At 38.7% G+C, this 24,372-nt stretch overlaps 1 protein-coding gene across 1 annotated transcript; it reads right to left on the bottom strand.

The window, feature by feature from the left end:
• Window positions 1–2,330: 2,330 nt before the first annotated feature.
• Window positions 2,331–22,774, bottom strand: LOC134226493 (NPC intracellular cholesterol transporter 2 homolog a-like). The gene is made up of 4 exons (XM_062707304.1): window positions 22,544–22,774; window positions 22,200–22,319; window positions 2,894–3,069; window positions 2,331–2,833 (listed from the first exon to the last, which is right to left on the bottom strand). The coding sequence occupies exons 1-4, from the start codon at window positions 22,635–22,637 to the stop codon at window positions 2,753–2,755; spliced, it is 471 nt and encodes a 156-aa protein (XP_062563288.1). The 5' UTR covers window positions 22,638–22,774; the 3' UTR covers window positions 2,331–2,752.
• Between the last annotated feature and the right edge of the window lie 1,598 nt (window positions 22,775–24,372).

Below are 24,372 nucleotides of genomic sequence, written 5' to 3'. Positions count from 1 at the left end.
AAGACACACTGGCACCACATGTGCCCCAATACTCACCTGCCTATGCCGCTCGAATGATTGCAAGATACTTGCAGGTACCCTGCAGGGGGTATCCCATGCCGCCATCTCACAACATAGACAGTCCTCATTCAGTATGGTGTTCACCTCGTATTGCAACAGGGTCTTGTCTACCAAGCCGAAGGCGACCCTAGGTTGATGGCTTAGCAGCCGGATCACACTAGTCACACTACTGCCTAAGCAGTCATTCTGGAACACCCGGCTCGTCAATCGTGCCTAACACTCACCTACCCGGGCGTGGTTACTGCCAACAGGGTGTCGGACAGGTACTTTGCAGGCAGTACTCCCTATTGATATTTTGAAGCCCAGATAGTCCTCAATCAGTGTGCTGGTCTTCCAATCCTGCAACGGGGAGCCTACCATGTGTACCATGCGAGGCTTACTTGTGTGCTCACCCATACACTCGGTCCCTCACTATGTGGGGGTATTACGAGTAATACCTCCAACTCCCATTCGCTTGCACCACTTGGGGGTGTGTGGGTACCACCTACTGCCACCCGCTTGCCGCCGAAGCAGCCATCACTCTGTGGAACCTCCACAGGCTCTGTTAACGACCTGGCTAATTGTTTCACCCCCCAGGTCATTCTTTCTCAAGCGCTTCGGATTTCTTACGAATCAAATAGACCACCGTGTACTTACTGTAGTCATCGAAGAACGTGATGAAATACCGCCTTCCGCCCAGTGTCGTCGTCCGCATTGGCCCACAGACGTCGGTATGAACCAAATCCATCACAGCCATCGATGTAGTTTCTGACGCCTCCGGAAATGGTGTTCTGTGCATCTTGCCTTTAATATATACTTCACAAGCATCGGTGCAGCTGCAGTTATTCACTTTTACGCCGAAGCTCTCACACTCCAGCTTGTCGCCTTTACCACTCCTCCGGTAGCTGTTCAGTTTCCCAGATTCTGACTATCAGTTTGTGCAGGCAAGTGGCCAGCTTTCCGGGCCCACCTTGAAGATCGTAGGCCGTTTTCGTTCGTCAGCCGGTGAGCGCTGAACTTTCCAATATTCGGTCTAAACTCCTCCTCTTGGCCAACCAGAGCGTTCAAATCTCCTATGATGATTTTGACGTCGTGGCTTGGGCAGCTGTCTTACTCACGTTCCAGCTGCGCTTAGAATGCGTCCTTATCATCATTAGTGCTTCCGGAGTGTGGGCTATGGACGTTGATTATGCTGAAGTTGAAGAACCGGCCTTTGATCCTCAACCTGCACATTCTTTTATTGATCGGCTACCACCCGATCACGCGCCTTTGCATGTTGCCCATCATTATGAAAGCTGTTCTCAGCTCGTGTGTGTTGCCGCAGCTCTGGTAGATGGTATGATTACCTCTAAACGTTCGCACCATTGATCCCTTCCAACGAACCTCCTGCAGCATAACGATGCCAAATCTACGGTCCTTGAGTACATCGGCAAGTATGCGTGTTCTCCCGAGTAGACGATTTGCGGGCCTTCCGTATCTATAGATTGCGTGGATGGCGACGTGCAGCCATGGACCAAGCTAAAAGATATTTTAGTTACAAGATAAAGATTGTCACTTCGGTTCCCTTTGTTCTGCTGTCTAAAACATGTGTAGTACAGAACTGTCAAATCGTATGTATTTTTCCTTCATTGACATTTAGCACCCCTATCCTCGTCAGCAAAAGATGTCCCGGACAGGGACAATTCTTATCTTGTAACCAAAATATCTTTTACCAAGCTGGATGGAGACGACTTGTATGTACTGTATCCCGGCTTTATAATCATAAATATCATAAATAATAATCATTTTTGTGTTGCGTGTGTATTTTTGTCATGCCTTTGAATAAATTTACCGATCGTTATAAAATCAACAGCAACCAACTTTGCATCTCAATCAAAATACTTACCTGTTGCAGCTTGAATAAAATCATGATAAGTATACAGCTGTGACTCAGCTAACAAAAAACACTCGTCTTTCAAATTAGATTAGACATAATTCAATCCAATAACCTTAGATTGTGCACATGTGCTTGTAACAAAGAATCGCTTCTCGACGACGACGCTGCTGACCGGTTGCTTTGTATCTAGTCTATCCACTTAATACGGTTTAACATTCATCTGTGCCATATGCCGACAACGACAGTCAGCCGGCAACTTCCGTTGTTCATCTGTTTGACACAAATTCCCACAATTAGATTTCAATTAACCGCGTGCACGTTCGAACCGGAAATTTTGAATTAAGAAAAAGTTGTATGTTGACAAACGTTTGCCGGACCGTTCGGAACAATAAGGAATAAGACTCGGGTGGGCCGGTCATGGAGGGAATTTCTGCTTTTTATTTGTTGTTGATTGGTTGAGCTCACAACTTGGCTTACTACAAATGCGACAATTGGGAATGATTGACGAGAACGAAGGCAGAGAGGCGGAATATCACAAGTTTAAGTTACTTTATCCAGAGTACGACAACGATCGGGACAATGATGAGGAAGATGACGAATGAATGGATGAATATAAATGGAATTGGATTTGGAGTAGGAAAGGAAACCGTCGATTATACGGTGAGAAAGGTGGGTCAGGACAGCATAAATTGACCATTCCTAATCTGATTCAATTCACCACGGTTTCTCCGCAATCGTCCACGCCAAGGTTTGTTGCTTCTTCCCACTGTTGCATTGACAGCTGATTGTCTGTTCACATAGAGATTCCTTATTTGAAAACGCCGTCCTGCATATGGGTTACTGAATTTTGGCTGGAATTTTGACACAAATTACGTCCTTATCTCCCGCTTTCAGCTCCCATTTCACTTCAACGGCCACCTATAATACGAGAAAAGTCATATAGGTAGATCATTGGTTTCGCTTCCAGAATGAACCAACCTTCGGGTATTGCTTCAAAACGGGCAACGTGGTGGTGTATTTGTGTTCAACATCAGCGGGCAGAGGGCATTCCAAACCACTGTCCTTGCAGCCATCGTCGTTCGGTAGCTTGAAGGGGACCTCCATCCCCATGATGATTCCATGCACAACTGCTTTTAGTTCCGAGACCTCTTCATCTGGGGGAGAAGGAAATGGATATGAATATTAAGGCTTGTAACCCGGGGATTTTTTGGATAACCTGAAAGGAAACGGTTATTGAAAGCGTATCCAATTTGGTTTACTACATAGATCCAATAGGAGATGGATCATTTTTAAAAGGAGATAACAGCCCTTTGGTTACGTGTAGATCTTAAGGCCTATACTTCAGAGAATTCTTAGACGCCATGAAACGGCAGTTATTGAAGACGAATCCAATGTGGTTTCCTGCATCGAATAAGGCATGAACCATTAAAAAAAAAGATATCAACTCTTTAATTACGCGTGTAGACCTCAAGGCCTATACTCCAGGGCATCCCTGGATGAACTGGAAAGAAACATTTTTGAAAAAAAGCTAACTGCCTTTTGGTTATAAGTAGATCTTAAGGTAGGAAATTCTTGGATGACCTTAAAAGGAACAGTTATTGAAGGCGTTCATTGATCACATAGGACATGAACCATTATTGTTAAAAAGAATTAGCAACCCTATGGTTACGCTATACTCCACCTATACCACCACCCTATATTTCACGGGATTCTTGGATAACCTGGAACTGAAGAGTTATTGAAGGCATATCCAATTTGGTTGAATGGATTAAATAGGACATAACCCAGTTTCTAAAATAGATATCAGATCTAAGGGTCTTCGTTACGTGTGTAGACCACACTTGTTGAAGGCAAATATTCATGATGATCCAAAACTGGTATCTAGTTCTATGCGTATCTTAGAAAGCATTCTCATGGGTTTACTATTGGATGACAATATTAAATTCTTTTTAAGTCACGTGCCGCAAAAAAAGGAACGTGAAACGAGGCGAGGTATAAAAAAGTGGGTTGAGTGTATTTATAATTCCTGTCCTATTATTAAATTTTTTATATTCTTGTCTTATAAGCAGAAGGTCGCGGGTTCAATTCCAGGTTCGTCCCGTACTTTATATTTCTATCTTAGTTTTTTCTGTGTTTCACGTTCTGCAAAAACGATTCCTACTGTTATAACCTTCCACACTAACAATTCCAAACCCTCCCGTGGCATGAGGGGTCGTAGAGTTCTCTTCATCTTTTTCAAGTCCTTCCCCTTCCTCAGCATTCGCAAGAACTTCACGTGCCGTAAAGAGAAAATCCGTCGCTATCACTATGAAAGTACTTTCTCGTGGTCGTGAGATAAAATAATAGCAATTACACCATCGCTCAGACTTTCACTGCACGCAACTCGGTTTTTGCGTTCTAACGCTTGCAGAAGACATCCAGATCCCCATCAGATTGATCTAAATGAAATAATGACATTTCGTCGTGGCCCTCTCACAGGTCACGGTCAATAAGTTTAATTATACTTTGCGGACTGTCGCTCACGGTAATAATGATACATACATACATATATCGCTATCACAGTGAAACGCTTTTCATTATTATTTCTGAACCATTGCAGTCCGACAGCTCAACAATGGATTCATTTGATGCTCCATTCGGTTCCCTTTGTACTTTCTGATGGGCAGCATCATTGCCTTTCCGCGAATCAACTTGTACGTAAATTACGCGTCTGAATCAATGAATCACTCATAGCCCGCAACGCAATAATAATTAAATCTAGAGACGCACAGTTACTGTTCATATCAATATTTCGGTACTGTTATTGTCATATTAACACGTGGCAATATCGCTCATTCTTTAGAAAATTATGTACCTGTGCGTAGGTATCTGATTTAAATATTTGCAGTTTGCAGCGTTTGCATGTCGTAATGAGCGATGGGGCGATGTGACATGAAGCCATACTAGAGTTAGCAATAGTATGGCAGTTAACTTGTATGGCACGCTTCATTTGCCTATTCTAAAGCCATTCTGAGCTGAAAAACCACAATCATGGACTCGATTATTATTGTCATTATTTATTTATTTACTCAGACTGTGTAGTACATGAAGTTTTCCCCATTCAACTCGGTCCGTGGCTATACGTCGCCAGTCATGCAGTCTGTAAAAAGTCTGCAAATCGTCTTCCACCTGATCGAACCAGCTCGCTCGCTGCGCATCTCGCCTTCTTGTGCCCGTCGGATCTCTATCGATTCATCGGGTTATTGTCCGACGTTCTGGTTACGTGACCGGCCCACCGCAGTCTTCCGATTTACGCGATGTGAACGATCCAAGATCTGTGCGACACGTGGCACAGAAGGACCAATCTTCAAAAAGACGGCCAAAAACCATTTTTTCAAAATGATCCAAATTGAAAACTTGAGTCATGGGTTGTTAGTAGAATACTTGACGATGAAGTAAACATAGTTTTGAGTCATTTTATTCGGGTGGATCATACCTTTACAGTCAATACAAGTTGAGCATGTTGTCGATTTTAAGTTCTGTTAAATCTTGTAACATTTATCTTACTGCTTCATTATGTTGGCCACAACGTATACATCATCCAAACCTATTATATTTGGCACCATTACAAAGTGTAGTCCAAAAACTAATAAAGCCACGCATATACGTTCGTAAACTATTTTTGATCGCGCAGAAAGTACTCGGTCTTTATTATGTATAAAATTATTATTGTATTATCTTCTTGCTGTATTCATTGTGAAATTCAAAAAGGTACCCATCGGTACCCATCAATGAAATTCACACTGTAGTTTCATTTTTTTGCCAGGAATCCAATCCTGCAGAAATTAGGTTCCGCCACCCTCCGCCCGCAAAGTTATTTTGGTTTTACTGACAGTGATCGTTTCGGTCTTGCCAATCAATTTTGATAAAAAGCAACGCACAATATGTTTTCTCTTCTCCTTCTACCTCTCATTTGCCCCAATACAATGATGCGACATCAGATGAAAATTGTCTAGGGGTTGTACACTTATTACGTAAGCATTATTTTTGGGTTTTTCAACATCCCTCCCTTCATGTAAGATTTCTCACATACAAATGATTTTTTATTTATGGGTAAAACGACAGTTCCCCTCCCCCATAAGGGCATGCGTAATATGTGTACGGCCCCCTAGTACCATTTGTTCTTGTCTCATGCATACTTTAATTAAGAAAATTCCACGGGATCACTTGCGCACTCATTACAGGCACTTGAAAATATTGTTAAAGAAAGTAGGACAAACTATCAAGTCATGTCTTTTTTAGTCGCAATGCAGGGAGAGTATCTTGTTTGACCCCTACATCTGATTTTCCATACTTACTCTGTAAAAAGATCATGAGTTTTTCACATGAACCGTAATATCAAGAAACGATTTGCGCCTCTACAGCTACAGCTTTACTTTGTGTGACGATACAAAATCCATTCCATATGTTTACAATTTCTAATAATGGAATACAATTTTACGTTAGCACTGCAGTGAGGTGGCAGAAATTGGTAATTAAAGGTAGCAGTTAATATCTGTGAAAGTGCTCATAGAAATAGAACTCTACACTGGCGGCGCCAGCCATTGATATTTGATGAGGCACCACTTGGTGCAAGCACGTTGTCTTTGAGAACGTTAGCGTGCTTGCAACGACTGGTGACCCACCTCTCGTTCCGGTAGTGGATCTCTAGCTTCCGGGTCGGTGATGCCGAGAAGATGAACCATCCATTCAATGAAATATCATAATATGTGGCCTGCTAGACCATTTTATTCACTTCTAACATTTTTGACCGTCTTTTTTGGAATTGGTCCCACTGTGCGTGGTTGCCAGAAGCCGGATGTTGGTAGCGACCAACAGAATGTTGCCAGAAGCCGGATGTTGTTGTCGGGTACCCGATCGAATAGATATCGGTACAAAGAAGCAAGCGTAGCCGAAAAACGAACCCACCGCAGGAAAAAAAGAGTATGAAGAACAAGTGATTAGTGAGGCGCAGGAAAAAATTGAGCAAAATGATATGCGGAGGTTTAATGGCACTGTCAATGGCGTGCGGAGAAACACAGCGTCACCTTTCGTCATGGGCAACGACCAAGAAGGGAATTTTCTGACAGATAAAACCGAAATGGCTGCCAGGTGGTAGCAACACTTCGAGACGTTGTTGAATAGTGGAAGTGACAGTGCATCCGTGAACAGAATATTAGCGACATTGGACAAGCTGTGGAGCCGCCTACACTGGATGAGGCTAAAGAAGCTATTAAAGAGCTGAAAAACAATAAGGCTGCGGGCAAGGACCAGCTCCCGGCTGAACTTCTCAAACATGGCAGTGAGCAGCTTTATAAAGTTCTGCACCATATTATGTCAAAAACATTGGCGTAACTACAGGGGGGCTAGGGGGGGCTATAGCCCCACCTAGAACTAAATTAGCCCCCCCTAGAATTTTTGCCACTTTGCATGAATATTGTGCTTATCTAGCTTTCTGATGATATATAGGCGTAACTGCCAGGAATGAGTTCTGTTCATTAACTTATCGCTCTCTACGAAACATTGAATCTATTTTAACAAATTTTCGATCTTCGAACAATTGTTATACATTACGATAGGAATGTTAAACACGAAAAATAGTACGCTCCCTTGATTCTCCAGCGCCAGATATCATTACAATTGGAGTAGGAACAGTTTTACCATGTTGGTGCAATGCTGATTGAATAAATAATAGAAGCAACAGACTAAGAAAACAAATACAATTTCTAAAATTTTGATTGGATAAAGAAAGTTCTAGTGGTATACTGAACTGTCTTTATGGTCTTAATATTGACACAGCATAAAATGTTGGACACATTGTTCAAATAACACAGGGTGCTTAGCTTATCGACATATTTCTAAAAAATCCTGATTTAAAATTGGTTTTCTCAGCAAGTATTTAATCTTTAAATATTTTTAAGTTTTTACAGAGCTTTGCGAATATATTTAATTAAACCTAGCGTGTTCATAGTTCTTAAAGATGCATGGCCTTTCTGAAAGAATTATCAAAAAAATCCTTTCGGAAAAGTGAGAGCCAAATACTACGTACCATATGTCTGAATCGATCCAGATATTTTGAAAACATTTCTTTCTGTAGCTTTGAATGGTGATTTGGGCGATTTTTCTGTTATTTCCAGAAAATCAATAAGAGATTCCAGAAAGGCAAAATCTTGACTTTTCAAGAAGAGGTAACAAAAATTTAAATGTTCTCATTGGATTTTTTCGGATGGATAAAACTCCCCAGGCGTCTTACTACCCAACAAACAATTTAAGTTGAATAAGCTAGTTTTTTTAGGGTCCCGTAGCATAGTTGGCTACACGTTCGCCTTATAAGCGAATGGTCATGGGTTCGATTCCCAGCCCCTCCACCAAACCTTCGTCAGTCGCCGGATCCGCAGCCCATACGGTGGCGTTTTGGAATACGCGCCTTACCATCACGGCTGACTGATGACGACTGACAACTTGTTTTTCTCGAAATTGGAACACGACATGGACAAACGGACACAATGGACTCACAAGAAGATGAACTGGCAACGACAACAATAACGAATAATGGATATCTAAAAATAGATTCTGTGTGGATTTTGTACAGCAGAATACCATAAAAGATCACGGCACAGCACAATGGTCGGATTCGTCAAATTTCACGACATAAATCGATAACTCGAAAACTATCAGTGTTAGAGTTTTGACGTCTTCAGAAGAAATGATCTACAAGAAGAGATCTATTTCTGGTGTAGGTTGTCATTAGGGTGGCCCATCGGTGAATTTTTTTGGAAATGTATTTTTTTACCCTTTTGAGTTAGGAGTTCATATAGTTCTACAAAGTTGTAGAGAATTTAATTCTAAGTATTTTTGATTAATGAACCTTTATTTTATCTCATATAGGTGATGTTTTATGACAAAATTGCTAAATTTAGATAGGGTGGTCCCGAAAAAATAGTTTTTAGCTTCCACTTTCATCAATCCAGAATATTTTCAAAAACTGTCTTTGCATCGCTTCACGGTCTTTGGATGGCGCATCTTTTGGTTACATAATATGGTTGATAGCTTCATTTTCAAGCATATTATAAGCGTTTTTTCATGAAAAAGTGAAATTTTTCTGAGCATTCTACTGCAGCTAGTAGCAAATATTAGCAAACATTTCAATCGTAATCTAAAAGTATACATGTAGGCCCATGAAATCCATGGTATTTCATTTGTCCATCTTTGTCCACTTTTGTTTGACGATAGTAATATTTTTGTACGAAAAATTAGTATGAAACACATATATCATCTTTTGGATTTTCACAATATTTGGTAGAATAAAAGACAAGAACACCATCCTCGACCAAAGGTCGTACAGACTAAATACTTAACACCTAGACAACTGACAGGAAACATAATACCCAGAATTTTTCGATCACGAAAATTTTCCATCTTACCGAGGCGGGAATCGAGCTCACGCTCCATAGTCCATGCCTCTAGACGATTGTCGGCGCTAACCGCATGGCCACAAAGCCCACAAAGAATCGTTCTTTATCTAAAATATTTAAATCAACTTGTGTGGAAAAGAAGTTGAAAAAATCATTTTGACATGTTAACTACTGGAACGATTTTCAAGGTGTTCTCATGAAATAAATGCTTAAAAGCGCTACTTTTGTGGCGAAATACAAAATCATAAAATTCAAGTTGGTTTTTCATGGCTAATTCGCAGAATAATTTCATTTTCACAGTTTCTAAGTGAGGGTCGCCAATGACTACATGTGATTCCATGAACATTGATAATTGGTCCAGTTGTTCAAAAATTATGTTTTAAAAAAATATTTTGATTTTATATGATTTTTTCGACCACCCTGGATCGAAATCGGACAAAATTAAAAAGTGAGTTTATTTATTTTCGAAAAAGAATGATTCTACCAAATATTGCGAAAATCGGAGATAGGGGTACCGGTTTTGGCCATGTTCCTAATTTGACCAATTTTGCGAATAACTCCAAAAATAAAGCAATTCGGGAGGGTTTTATTAGTTCCAACAAGAGATATATCCCTCACGATTCAACGCTGCTTTTAACTGATCGATTATTTTGGAAAAATATGTATTTTTCAGGGTTGGCCAAAATAGGCACTAAGTTGGCCAAAACCGGTGCACTTCCTCTATGGTATATGTGTTTTCCATGGAATAACTGATTTTTCATACAAAAACTAATATGATTATCAAACAAAAGTGGACAAACATGGACAAATGAAATAACATGGATTTGATGGGCCTGCATTTATACTTTCAGATTACGATTGAAATTTTTGCTTATATTTGCTACTAGCTGCAGTAGAATGCTCAGAAAAATATCACTTTTTCATGAAAAAACGCTTATAATATGCTTGAAAATGAAGCTATCAACCATCTTTTGTAACCAAAAGATGCGCAATCCAACGACCGTGAAGCGATGCTAAGACAGTTTTTGAAAATATTCTGAATTGATGAAAGTGGAAGCTAAAAACAATTTTTTTCGGGACCACCCTATCTAAATTTAGCAATTTTGTCATAAAACATCACCTATATGAGATAAAATAAATGTTTATTGAGCAAAAATGCTTAGAATTAAATTCTCTACAACTTTGTAGAATTATATGAACTCCTAGCTCAAAAGGGTAAAAAAGTACATTTCCAAAAAAATTTCACCGAAGGGCCACCCTAATGACAACCTACTCCAAAAATAGATCTCTTCTTGTAGATCATTTCTTTTGAAGACGTCAAAACTCTAGCTCTGATAGTTTTCGAGTTATCGATTTATGTCGTGAAATTTGACGAATCCGACCATTGTGCACAGTAGCAGTTAAGAACACATAGTTCCTACCAAATAAATATACGAATAAAAAAAGCTAGTTTTTTAGCTGAACAAGCCAAATTGTGGCGAAATAATCTCTTCATCAGTATCCAATGCTTGTTGGGTTTCTAATCGCATATAGTTTTTCTGGAATCTTACGACAGAAAATTCGTCACTCACACTCAACCTCCTATGAAATGATGGTTCTGAGACGAACCGACAACGCGCCTTTCCAATCACAGGCAAAATCAGAATTTCAAAAGAAAATTTCTTTTGTCTACTCTGACATCACCGTCAGATGATTTGCCATCCATGGAGAAAAAACCAGGGATATAGCGCAGCTGTCAACCCCATACAGATGCACCGTAGTAAACATGAATTTGACACTTTTGGAAATTCTGACAGTTTTGGGCATTCTGACATTTTCGGTTTGTGCACGTTTAATTCAGTTGACCTTTTTCCATGAGTTTCAACTGGGTTAACTCCTGTAAACGACTCGTTTTTTTTGGCGTGCACGGTGAGTGCACTACACGATTCAGAGGAATAAAGTTATAAATCTGTGTAAGTCAACGAATAAAAGAGTAAACATATCTACGTATGTATTTCATGTTTGATACGGTGATTTTGACTTTTGCTATACCCCTGGAAAAAACGTCTGCAGCGTTGCCAAGCGATTATGATTTGCACTTTGAAGTATGTTCGTCTCGGCTCAACCTCCTCTAGTGTATCTGAGAAAAACCGATTTGTTTTCAATAATGTTCCTTTCCAATTACAAACAGAAATAAAATCTGAATTTTGAAAGAAAATATCACTTGACTGCTACTGATGCCAACGTTTCTGCAGCGTTGCTCTCCGATGAGCGTTTGTGATTTTTTTACTGACAGAAACTTCTTTCAGTACAGCGGAAATGCAACCTACGCCATTGTTTGCTATCAACCCTTTCTTTTCATAAAATGCTGATCCTGAAATAGTCGATTTTCAATCCACAATGCGTCTTCGAATCACTCACAGCAATCAAACGTTAATCCGAGCCTTCTGTTAAAAAATCACTGCTGCTGCTTCTGTCCGACGGCCGCTCGATGATTTTTCACTAAGACGCTAAGAATAAAAGTTCAGCACCGCCACTGATATCCCAAGACCGCAATCGACGCCTAAGAAGAACAGATTTTCTTTCCACAAAGCGCTTTTCTAATTACCGATAGAAGCGAAACGATAGTCTAAGCATTGTGTGGATATTTCTCTTGAGTACTGCTACTTCCGGCGACGGCCAGCGCATTCTAATCCATTGTTTTTAATAGTTGGGGAAAATCTAAGAGTTCGTCGATCGATTGATACCAAAATCTCGAAAATCGGTACTTTTCGTGAAGGTCTCAAATTTGAATATGCAAAATTACCTCGTAGGTAATCCTACGTCAGAAATTAGCCCCCCCTAGAATTTTTCGTTAGTTACGCCAATGGTCAAAAATATGGGAAGACGATGCTGGGAAGACTGCTAGCTGGTTGGACGGCCTTATTTGCCCTCTCTTTAAGAAAGAGCACAGACTGGAGCGCGCCAATTACCGAGGAATGCCTCTCCTTAATTCGGCGTACAAAATTATGTCTCGTACTCTGTTCAACAGATTGAGACTGCTTGAACAGTCCTTCGTCGGCGAATACCGAGTAGGTTTTCGTGAGGGCTGATTGACGACCCTGAGACAAATCCTTGATACATTCCGGGAGTACAACTTGCAGACACACTATATGTTTATTGATTTCATGGCGGCGTACGATTCAGTAAAACGGAATGAATTATGGTAAATTATGCTTGAACATGGTTTTCCGGCGAAACTGATACGGCTGATTCGTATAACGTTGGACGGATCGAAATCAAGTGTAAGGGTTGCGGATGAAATATCGACGTCACTTGTTATCTTAAATGGATTAAAGCAGGGTGATGCACTCTCGAATCTACTGTTCAATATAGCACTCGAGGGAGCGATTAGGAGAGCTGGCGTGCAAAGAAGCGGTACTATTATCACAAGATCGCATATGCTCCTGGGATTGGCGGACGTTATCGATATTATCAGGATTAATCGCCGTACCGTTGAAGACGCTTTTGTGCCTTTTAAGAGGGAGACAGCGAGGATTAGACTCACGACCAATACCAGCAAAACGAAGTACATGGTTGCTGGCAATCAACGTGGGTTCATTAGTGGTGGTGGTAGTAAAATGGTGCTGGATGGTGAAAAATTTGAAGTGGTAGAAGTATTTGTGTAACTTGGAACATTAGTGATGTCTGACATGCGATAATGATGTTACCCGCGAGGTATTGCAGCTGCAAATAGGGCTTATCACGGACTTCGTAACCAGCTTATGTCCCGTAGTCTGCAAACGAAAACAAAACTCGCGCTGTATACTACTCTAATTCTTCCGGCGGCTTTATACGGCCATGAAACATGGCCGTTAAAGGAGGCTGATCGGAGAACTTTCGGAGTGTTTGAGCGTAAGGTGCTGCGGACAATACTCGGCGGTAAACAGGAAAACGGTATCTGGCGGCGTCGCATGAATCACAAGTTGTACCAGGAGTATAAAAGGCTGGGTATTATCAGGCTTATACAACACGGCAGACAACGGTGGGCTGGACACGTTGTTTGCATGCCAGAAGAACGTCAGGCGAAGATAATATTGAGTAGAGAACCCGGAAGAGGCCGCAGGCTTCGTGGAAGGCCGCGTACACGATGGCTTTTTTCAGATGAAGAGGACCTGAGGGCGCTCAATGTTCGGGGCGACTGGAAGCGATTGGCCCAGGATCGAGTCCAGTGGAGAAAGATACTCCTTTCGGCGTAGGTTCATCGAAGAGCTGTAGCCCATCAAGTATCAAGTAAGTAATTACAATAATAACATAACTGCGGCCAAAATAATTTTCATTTAAAAGCTGCTTGAAAACATATGCAGATTTTTCCATGTAGTTTCGGATGTAAAAATTAAATGATTTATTAGTTAGGAACTCATTATTCTTAATTTTGATTTTTTTTAACAATGGTCGTGCATTTAAAGTGTTTGACCGATTTGGCCCTTCATCTTAAGTTTTTTTTAATATCATTTTTGCAAATCCATTATTATTTTTAAATCTAGATTAAATTTTGCAGGATGGCCTTGAAGAGGCATTGAGACATTGAACATTTGATAACCTAGATTGGAACTATCGCCCTAATATCGGCCTGGTCCGAGGCTAAGTAACGGGCCCTAAACCGATCATTGCTCTCACTAAAGCGCTTATGAAGTGTTTTAATACGAGCCAGAGGTGGACCTTAGAAGTTTGTGTCCTGGTAGGGGTGTTGTAGATCATCCTTAGGAACTTGTTTTGAACTCGTTGAAGATTATGAGTTTTCCCGGGCAGAAGCCATGAACCGAATAACAAAACATGATATGGACTTGATTGATATAAGAGATAAAAGAACAGGTAACAAAATCAAAAATTTGCACCGAATTATCATTTAAATATCAATATATGCTATGGATAAGAACAAACTAATGGCACATGATATTGATCACTTATTACAAATAGCATAACTTCATTTTCCCATGATATTTTAGTGCAATTTTTTGATATTATCGTCTGATCTTTTATCTCTTATATCAATCATGTCCATATCTCATTTTGCTATCTTATCAACATTTGATATTAATGAGCTATTTTCGTCTACTCGGGTTGCGCAGCACTCCCAAACCGGCATGCCGTATTCGATCACGGGAAGAATGATTTGCATGTAGACAGCAAGCTTATTTTTTCATGCACAATGACGACCGACGGTTGATCATAGGCTACAGTAGTTTTAATAAAACGTCACACTTTGTTACCGTCTTGTCAACCTGTTGTCGGAAAATAAGCTTACTGTCGAGGGTCAAGTCAAGGTAATCGGCCTCATTGGCCCATTCCACAGTCGTGCCATTGAGGATGACTTTATAGTCCTCAGGCGGAACATGTTTAGTAGACCTCTTCATGTTTTCAAAAAGTTTCAAAAATTCAACCGGTCAGCACAGAATCACAATTCTTATGCTAAAATAAGCCATCTGTCAAATTTTCAGCAAATTCGGATAAAATTTCGAGATGGCTCAAGTCGATTTAGTGTTTTTGGGCCATTTTCAATTTTGAAAAAAAAAATGAGTTTAGTGCGTGTTGGCTCTTGTTTCGGACGGCAGAACGATCGCGCGATTTTCCGAAATTTTGTGTTTTGTTTTGTTTTTCCTTAGGACGGTTCGTAAGTAAATTGATGAATATATTTTATTATTTGTACAGCATATACTGTTATTGACAAACGCTCTATAGTCACTCTCAAAATTGAGCGTACAGTATGGATTAGTTGACTACATTCGAAAATTTCAAAGGAAGGCTCGGTTGTTTTTGATGCATTTCAATATTCATCCCTTCCTTCAATGTATGCGTACATAAAATGGTTGAAAATTTTTCTCTTAAGTTCATTTATTTGAAAATAGTCTCAAAATACGCCTATTAGATGTGACAAAATTGAGCGTACAGCGAACTTTTTTCTATAAAATTTCTTAAACACGATTAATGTATTTTAATATTGTTTTTTCATGATTATATTTATAATAATAAGCATCCGCCACTTAAACATTCAATGTTTTGAAATTAAACCATGTTTTGGTCAAAATGGCGAACAAGTAAGAGGTAAGAACATTGCTATTTAACAATTCAATGCTGCTGGGCAAAATAGATGCTTTAATTTGTATGTTTCACCGGCGTTGTATCTTATATAAGATAGATAATCGAAATCGAGCGAGACATTCGATTAATTTGGGAAAACTCAGTCGATGAATGATGAAAACAGATGTAAACATACAGAAAAAACGGCAAATGTTAGGAATGACATAATTCAAATTTAGTATGTCTTTAACTTTAATTTGTTTTAAAGCTCGATTATTGTCTCAGGTTTATCATTAAGAGTAATATTATTGAATCCAATCATTCACAGTCAAATTCTAAAAGTACAAGGTGCATTTTAAGGTACCGAACATAAAAACAGCTTTTCAACCCCGTACAGTACTTCTGATTGAATATTGAAAAGATAGCTTAAAATCGTAATTTCATAATTAATTTTGGATTTAACTCCACGATCTGTTACCATAAGGGATACAATTGGATGATTTCCATGTGGCGAGTAAAAATAAACTTTTTTAACCCTTTCCCGCCCACGACTTTTTTCAAAGATTTCAATAGGAAGGAATCATCTTTGAGAAAAATGCTAGAACAAAAGTTATTTAGCATAGCAAAAATTTGTGGAAAACGAAAAAAAAAGTTTTTGATTGTAAATCAATAGTTAATTGATTATTTTCAATAGTTTCACTATTTGTACTCAAAATTGATTATATTTCCAGTCTAATGGAACCATAAAGATGTGTCCAATATTCCTTTTTGTTGTTAAAACAATTCGATGAAGGTTAGAAGGTGCAAAATTTGATGGTGCACCACAGACACCATGGGCGGGAGAGGGTTAAGACTTCGGCAGCTTAATTGATGATATCTTGGTGAATTTAAATTATTCAACCAAAGTTGTTCCTACGGTGATTGAATCTTCAAATATAAAATGACATCTTATAATGTATCCGAGTGCTACTCTTTTATTAATATTATTATTATTGAGTGTCCTGAGCTTATAAGCTACCTATACATTGACTTTTAAATAAAGTTATAGTTAATTTGAAATATGCCATTCCTAACATTTGTCGTTTTCTCTGTATGTTCACATCTGTTTTCATCATTTACCGACTGAATTTTTCCAATTTTTTCATATTTCTCGCTCGATTTCGATTATCTATCATATATAAAACACGATGCCAGTGAAATCCATGTCTTAAAGCATCTATTTTGCCCAGCAGCATTGAATTGTTAAATAGCAATGTTCTTACCTCTCACTTGTTCGCCATTTTGACCAAAACATGGTTTAATTTCAAAACATTGAATGTTTAAGTAGCGGATGTTTATTATTATAAATATAATCATGAAAAAACAATATTAAAATACATTAATCGTGTTTATGATGAGAAATTTCAAAGAAAAAAATTCACTGTACGCTCAATTTTGTCACATCTAATAGGCATATTTTGAGATTATTTTCAAATAAATGAACTTTAGAGAAAAATTTTCAAACATTTTATGTACGCATACATTGAAGGAAGGGATGAATATTGAAATGCATTAAAAACACCCGGGCCAACAATTAAATTTCCTTTGGAATTTTCGAATATATTCATCTAATCCATGCTGTACGCTCAATTTTGAGAGTGACTGTATATTGTCGAATAGAGCTCCCTATTATCCACCTTTACCAATAACACAAATTTTCCTTCCCGAGACATCTATGAAGGTAGTATGGGTTCCCTGCATCTTCACTAGTAGATGTTGAACTAACATTCCTTCCCTTCCTTCCGTGATTGCTACTGTATAGGAAAAGGTACTAATTCCAAGTACCAATTTGCGACAATATAAGGTAGATTGCTTAATTGAGCGTTGTATAGCCACCCACGATTTGTACAATCACATATGCTATGCTATGCTATGCTATGCTATTTTCAATTTTGAAAAAAAGTCTAACGAGAGATATAAATGCTTAAAATCATCGCAACAACCTCTAAACGGAAGATTTTGGTGTGCTCTACAAGTCTTGTGAACATTGCGAATCGTTTCGTTTACGTTTTGACCAGGTAAAAGTTATTTTCAACCTTTTAAGTGCATAGAAATACTGTTTCCCCTAAAAGTCGTTGTTCTACAAAATTCTTGAGTGTATTACAAATTATTGCTACTTTATAATCTAATTATTCCTATTTTTACCTTGGATATTTAGGTTACATGATTACCGACGTGCGATTCACCGTAAAATTCTTAAAAATCAGAAGCTGAACATTTGTCATAAATTTACACGTTAGATTTCTTCAAACAAGTTATTCGAACAAAGACGCATTGGTTTTCGATGATATTTGACGCTTATAACAAACGACTTCCAAATTTAGTTCATTGCACCATATGTCTTTATGCTTTTACCATCGAGTGCGTCGTAGTAACAAATCAAAGCAAAGCTTTTTTGTTCGAACAACTTGTTTGACGAAATCCTAATTTACACTATGACAAATCTAGGAACGTTTTTCAAATAGGCGTAACTGTATTTGACCTTGAAATTTGAAACGAGTCCTACTCTCTCTATTCAGCATATTTCGTGCAACTGACGTTACTACCTGATAGATCGCAATCTATTCTTTCTGTTGGGTACGTTAGTTGATTAAAATAGTTTGAATTAAGAGCACAATCGTCATTCCAAAAATCAAGGTCAAATACAGTTACGCCTATTTGAAAAAAGTTCCTAGAAATGTTCAGCTTCCGATTTTTAAGATTTTAACGGTAAACCGCACATTGGCAATTATATTACCGTCGTCGGGGGTGACAATGGGTCAAATGGGGATGAGAATGGGTCACTGTTTCAACTACATAGAATGCTTGTAGATTAGATTGAATGTATCTGAGGGCAAGAAGGCTAAAATATAAGAGACCTTTTTGAGCGATTTTGCTATCCGACCTCCAGGGTGCTGGTAAGAGCGATGACCCATTCTCACCCCCAGACCCATTGTCACCCCTGATGGCGGTACTAAAATGTGCAGAGAAAACAGAGGAATAATAACATTATAAATTAGCAATAATTTGTAATACACTCAAGAATTTTGTAGAACAACGACTTTTAGGCGAAACAGTATTTCTATGCACTTAAAAGGTTGAAAATAACTTTTACATGGTCAAAACGTAAACGGAACAAATCGCAATGTTCACAATACTTGTAAAGCAAACCAAAAGCTTCAGTTTAGAGGTTGTTGCGATGATTTTAAGCATTTATATCTCTCGTTATATTTTTTTCAAAATTGAAAATGACCCAAAAACACTAAATCGGCTTGAGCCACCTCGATTTTTTTTTCCAAATTAACTAAAAATTTGACAGATGGCTTATTTTAGCTTAAGAATTGTGGTTCTGTGCTGACCGGTTGAATTTTTGGACTCTTTTTAAAAACATGAAGAGGTCTAATGTTTAGGGTCAAACATGTTGTTTCGCGAATCGTTCTCCTAATGCTTTTAGAAAATGTTTCATTAGCGATTGTTGATGAACATACATGTCGCTCTGAGAACTCCAATCATATATACAATTTATACAATTATTTCGAGTAGAATTCATTAGAAGAGTGTATAGATATTATTTTCTTTGTTTTCTAGTGAATTCCACTACATTTCTCATTAAGATGCAATTGTTATTTGAGTATGTTTTATTCGATTCAATTAAAGTTGATGAAAGTTTCGATTTTTAAAGTCTACATGACTTTTTATAGTCGAATTAAACTGACTATTATTTTGAGTGTGGGAAACGTTCAAATTCATTTCTACTTTATTTATTTCAAGTATCACAGCCATATGAGGTGGGACGCCCACAAGAAGAACAGGGTTATTGCGGATTGGAATAATCACAACTCTATGTAATAGCACGCCCGCAAGTGATTATTCCTCTGCGTTGATGAGACGCCCGCAAAAGAACGATCGGAATGTGATTCGGAACAATCACAATATTGCACGATGTGACGCCTGCTTTCAAAAGATTATTCCCCTGCATTTGTGGTATGCCCGCAACAAGAGGTGTTGTTTGGGATAGGGGTGATCACAATTCTGTGAGGTGGGACGCCCGCATTTAAATATTTTCTTCTTCTGTATGTGTGAGACGCCTGCGAGAAGAATGGTTTTCTTGTGGATCGTAATAGTCGCAATTTTTGGAAGTTTTTGGGACGCCCGCAAAAAGAATAGTGTTGTTATGGATTGGAATAATCACGATTCTGCGTGGTTGGACGCCCGCATTCGAGTTCGAGATATGAATGATCGCAGCTCTGCGTGGTGGAACACACGCATTCAAGAATTTATTCCTCTTCGTTGATGGGACGCGCAAGAAGAATGAAGTTATCATACAGAGTGATTAAGGTTGGGTCTGAAAGGGTCTTCGAACGTTACTAGCGCCATTATCTTTCGATGGATTTTAAAGATTTATTTATCCATCGACTCGGACACACCAGCAATTTGCCAATTTCATTGAAACTTAAAATTATTAACGATAAACTATTAAAAATTTCAATTCTTGTCAAAGCCAGTTAACATTTTAGATCAATCCCGTTCGTAAGTCACGGGCCCTCGGTTCCACCGCAACATTTTCTTTGTGTATAGAAGAAGCAGTGTCAGCAGTGTGCGAGTCATTCCAGTTTGTGTCAGCAGCGCGTACTGACGTGCTTTGTGCTCGCGCATTTTTTTTCCCAATTATCTTTTCTCGTTCGTTCGGTGTGTTCACGTACACAGCATACAATCGCCGGCCACAATAGTTCACAGAACTAAATTAGGTGGAAATAGCTATTTTGAGTCACAAAGAGCAGCGTTAGAAAAAAAACTTTGTTCCACAAAGTTGTTCCTAATAGTGAGAGCCTTATTCGGGTGTTGATGAAAATTAGGGTGGTCCTTATGTTCATAAAATGGAAAAATCAACTATTTTATTTGCAGGAATAGGGGTAAACTTTGTATTGTAAAGTTGTAGCCCAGCTTATTCCAATCATTTTATTTAAACAATGTTTCCTGCAGCTCTTTGACGGAAATAGAGCATTTTTCTCATTTCAACTTAGGGTGGTCATACAATAACAGTTTTTCCGTTCTAACTTTTTTTATTTAAAATTTCTAAGTGAAGTCGTCTTCAGTCGATTTTTAGAGCTCTTCAAGACTCATCGCAAAAAATCAAAAAATCAGGTGTTTTTTTTTGTATCTCGGGTAACATTGCTCTGAATTTGGTTATTTTTGCCTTTCTCGTACTCTAAGGTGTTTCGAAAATAGTCTATTCCATTATAATAGAGCCCCAGAAACGCTTAGTGTCACAAACCAAACGACTAAGCTCGAGAAGTTAAAGTGATGTCTTTGTGTGCGTATGTAAGTGCATGTATGTATGTGCACGAAGAAAACTCACTCACTTGTTTTGTGACGCCAGAACTTGATTGCACTTGATTACTGAAGGAATTTGGCTAAAATAACGAAATACAACAAAAAACACAGTCATTTTCTAAGCTCATGAACGCGGGGAGGGTTCTTGCAGGGCGGTACCTAGGTCACAAGAAAGCCCTACTAATCCCTTTTAGAAAAGTCCGAGAAAATCGGTTAGCGTATTACTGAGAACGAGCACTTTGAACGAGGTTAGTTCCGGCCTTTTAAGGGTTAAAATTCTACAGGAATTCTTTAAAACAACTTCCCATGTACCTCCAGAAAATTCCAATAATATAGAGGTTTTGACCTTAATCTTTTTTCTTCCCACAATTTTTTCCACAAATTTCAATAGGAAGGAATCACCTTTGAAAAAAATGTTAAAACTAAAGTTATTTGGCAAAGCTGAAATTAATGGACAAGGAAAAAAAATTAAATCAATAGTTACCTGATTGTTTCAATAGTGTTAGTATTTGTAAACAAAATTGATTATATAAGCAATCTAACGAAATCCTAAAGATGCGCCTAATTTTGCTCGATGTTCAAACAATTCGATGAAAGTTGGAAGGTGCAATATTTGTTGGAGCTCTACAGTACCTTAAGAAGTAAAAGGAGAACAGTGCAAAACGCACCCACGGGGTAAAATGGCCTCGCTCATACTAGTTTTGTACTAATGTTACCATTACAATTCAATATTAATTATTCATTATCGAGCTGCACCTCACCCGTTAGATTTTCGATCAATCCGTTAAAACAAAACAAACGACCATGCGTTCACCATTATTTAACATGCAATTGAGTTATTTTACACCACCTCTCTGGCGTTTTGCCCGGAACCATTTTTGAAACATATTTTAAATGCGTTAGGTCACAAACACCTTGTTGTTTTAACTAGGAGATCATTCTGAAATGTAGCTGGTTCGTAAATTTTGTACCTGCACTTTGAAATGGTTCGGTATTCTTGATTTCATTGGTGAAAACATTGAAAAAATGTATGGAGAAACATCGATAAGCAGTGGTTTGCTGTTACTTGTCTATTGTAGAAGAAATGAAATTTGATCAAATCTCACTTCATAAAAATGGTAATAACTTCGCCGAGTGAACACTTATCTTTTTACGGTTTCCTGCATAACAATCTGTATTTAATTTTGCATAATCTGAATGAGTATCATAGTTCTTCAACGTAAACGGTGTCATCTGACTGCAAATTACTGGTTTTCGATGTTTCTACATACATCCTTCTATGTAAACTTCCAACGAGTCAAGAACTTCCCGAACGTTCACCGATTGGGCTGAAATTTTGTCCAGAGTATCAGGGCATCAAATAGAATCGAATAAGAGGGCGACCAACAAAAAAATTGTGACCGATCGGAGTGAAGCCACACTTCATTCAAATCAATTAAAAACCTCTGAAGGACACTTACCTGAGGTAAAAGTGATCGAAATGGTGGCATTGGTGTTTCGCTTCAGAACGCATGCCGACTCAGCCAAATTGCAGCGGGATACTTCCACCAACGAATAGTTCCCAATGGTATTCTCGTCGCCTGCAGATGTGACCGTTAGAAAACAAATCATGGTTGTCAATGGAACACTTCGCATATATAACGGAAAACATTCGAGGTGCTGCGTAATATATCGTCAATATGACAGCTAATATTTTTATCAGTATTTTTCTTCCAAAGCTTGTGATAATGAAATTGCAAGTTATGATGAACAGAAATCATCGTACGATAAACTGACGCGATGTCCTGTCTTAAACTGTTCTCACCGCAATTTTCAAAGTGCACTCCCTCAACGCCCAAACTGCAGATGGCCAAAACCAAAAGTGGGCCCACCGTCGAAACTGATAGCGATTTGTACATTATTGCGTCCTATACCACCGGTCGGCCGTCGTTATCAAATCCGCACAAGTTCAAAACACGTTATCAACACGTAAATCTGTTTACGATTTTCGACCTGCTCGGTTCGGCTGTCGGTTGGGAACTGACTCTTCGTCGTTGAGTCGTCTATGCTGCTGCCTATCGTGTTCCGCACACCACCGCAGATGGATGGACCAAGATGAATACAGTAGTAGGTGCTCCAACCTGCCAAGTTTGTTGAAGAGAAGACGGCGGGGGTGAAAAATTCATTCTCAGTGCAAAACGAAAACAAACCGGCTGGCTCTCCCATACTAAAATCCAAGATGGCTGAATCGTGAATTTGGCAGATTGGAACACCTAGTGGTGTATTCATCTTGGGATGGACTTTTGTTCCGAATCCGGCGTACATATTCTGAGTCATCGTAATCGTAGCCAGCGGCGTATCTACACAGATCGATCGGATTCAACTTGATCTAGACGAACAAAAATGTTTGTCCTTTTACAGTGTCTCATACAGACCATGTGCGTTTCGGTTTGTATTGCAATCTGTACATATTCTATTCTTTGTTGTGTTCTTTGTATAGCGTAAACAAGTTGAATTAGCAACCGCCATTGAGATATTAGTGGCCGTGGGGCAACTGTGCTATTATCTGCAACAATCTTTTTTATCTCGTCAAAATGTAATATTCGAGTCCAGATGATTCCATAGCCGATGGTGTCTTCCACATGAAATGGACCCTATTTGCAGTTGTTTCAATATACTTTGGCGTGGGTCATTTGAACCATATACAACTTCTAAAACAATATAGAGACCAGTGTTGGGTAAATACAGTAAAATACTGTGATTTTCACTGTAATTATTCTAGTTTTGTGTCTGCACAAAAGTTGTATCTATATGCCCTAGCGAAACGAATACTAAGAGATTAACTTGATTTTAACGATTTTCACAATTATTTTCACATCATGGAACATGGAATATTTTGTAAAAACGAAATTGTAGAAAAGCTTTAGAGGCATCATAATTTTTCATATTCACATTGGTGATATTTTGTTGCCAGAAAACTCATGGATTGCCTTTTAGCTGGCGGCTAACCAGTTGTGTTTATTCTGCGTCTCGTGTGAGGTGAAACATTTCGAATGATGTGAGAATGGTCGTTTTCTTCCATTTAAATTACACGTGAAACGTGACGAAATCTACAATTCTCGAGTCATTCGAGACGCAGAATAAGCAGAACTTCTGCTGTCGGGTATGGACAGTATGTGGAGGCGCGTGGTACGTCATAGATGATCATCATCATCATCATTCGAATGCCGTTAGAGCTTCTTTCCTCGCCACAATGTAAAATTTTAGCCCTAGTTTTTTTTAGTTCCATATAAATCACGATAAATAAGAGGGAGTAATGAAAAGGCGTTTTGCCACGGGGTCGTTAAGGGGTCTCTTCATCTAAACATAATTTCATTTTTGAAAAAAAAAAGTGTCAAAGAGTTGGATCAATCAAACATACAATGGCGGCTCTGCATCATTTTCCCGCTGAAGCGTTTTGTTTCGCTGACCGAAAAAAAAACTCGAACGCGAACGCGTACATTTGAAAACGTTATCTCTATCGTACGTATGTAGGTGTTCTTTTCCCAACTTGTTTTTTTTTTGTATTTTCTGATTTTTAGAAGAAAATCTCGGAATAATCTACCTAGCCTACCTAGTTGGTTGTGTTTTTTTTTCGTATAATAAAAAACACAT

The sequence above is a fragment of the Armigeres subalbatus genome, chromosome 3, assembly GCF_024139115.2.
Source record: "Armigeres subalbatus isolate Guangzhou_Male chromosome 3, GZ_Asu_2, whole genome shotgun sequence".
NCBI classification, from domain to species: domain Eukaryota; kingdom Metazoa; phylum Arthropoda; class Insecta; order Diptera; family Culicidae; genus Armigeres; species Armigeres subalbatus.
This window is presented reverse-complemented; position numbering and strand designations above follow the sequence as displayed.

Coding starts and splice junctions, on each gene's coding strand:
- LOC134226493 (XM_062707304.1), bottom strand. CDS start 22,637: ATGTACAAATCGCTATCAGTTTCGACGGTGGGCCCACTTTTGGTTTTG. Junction 3,070..22,199: donor TTCGATCACTTTTACCTCAG/GTAAGTGTCCTT, acceptor CTTCTCCCCCAG/ATGAAGAGGTCTCGGAACTA. Junction 2,834..2,893: donor TTTTGAAGCAATACCCGAAG/GTTGGTTCATTC, acceptor CTCGTATTATAG/GTGGCCGTTGAAGTGAAATG.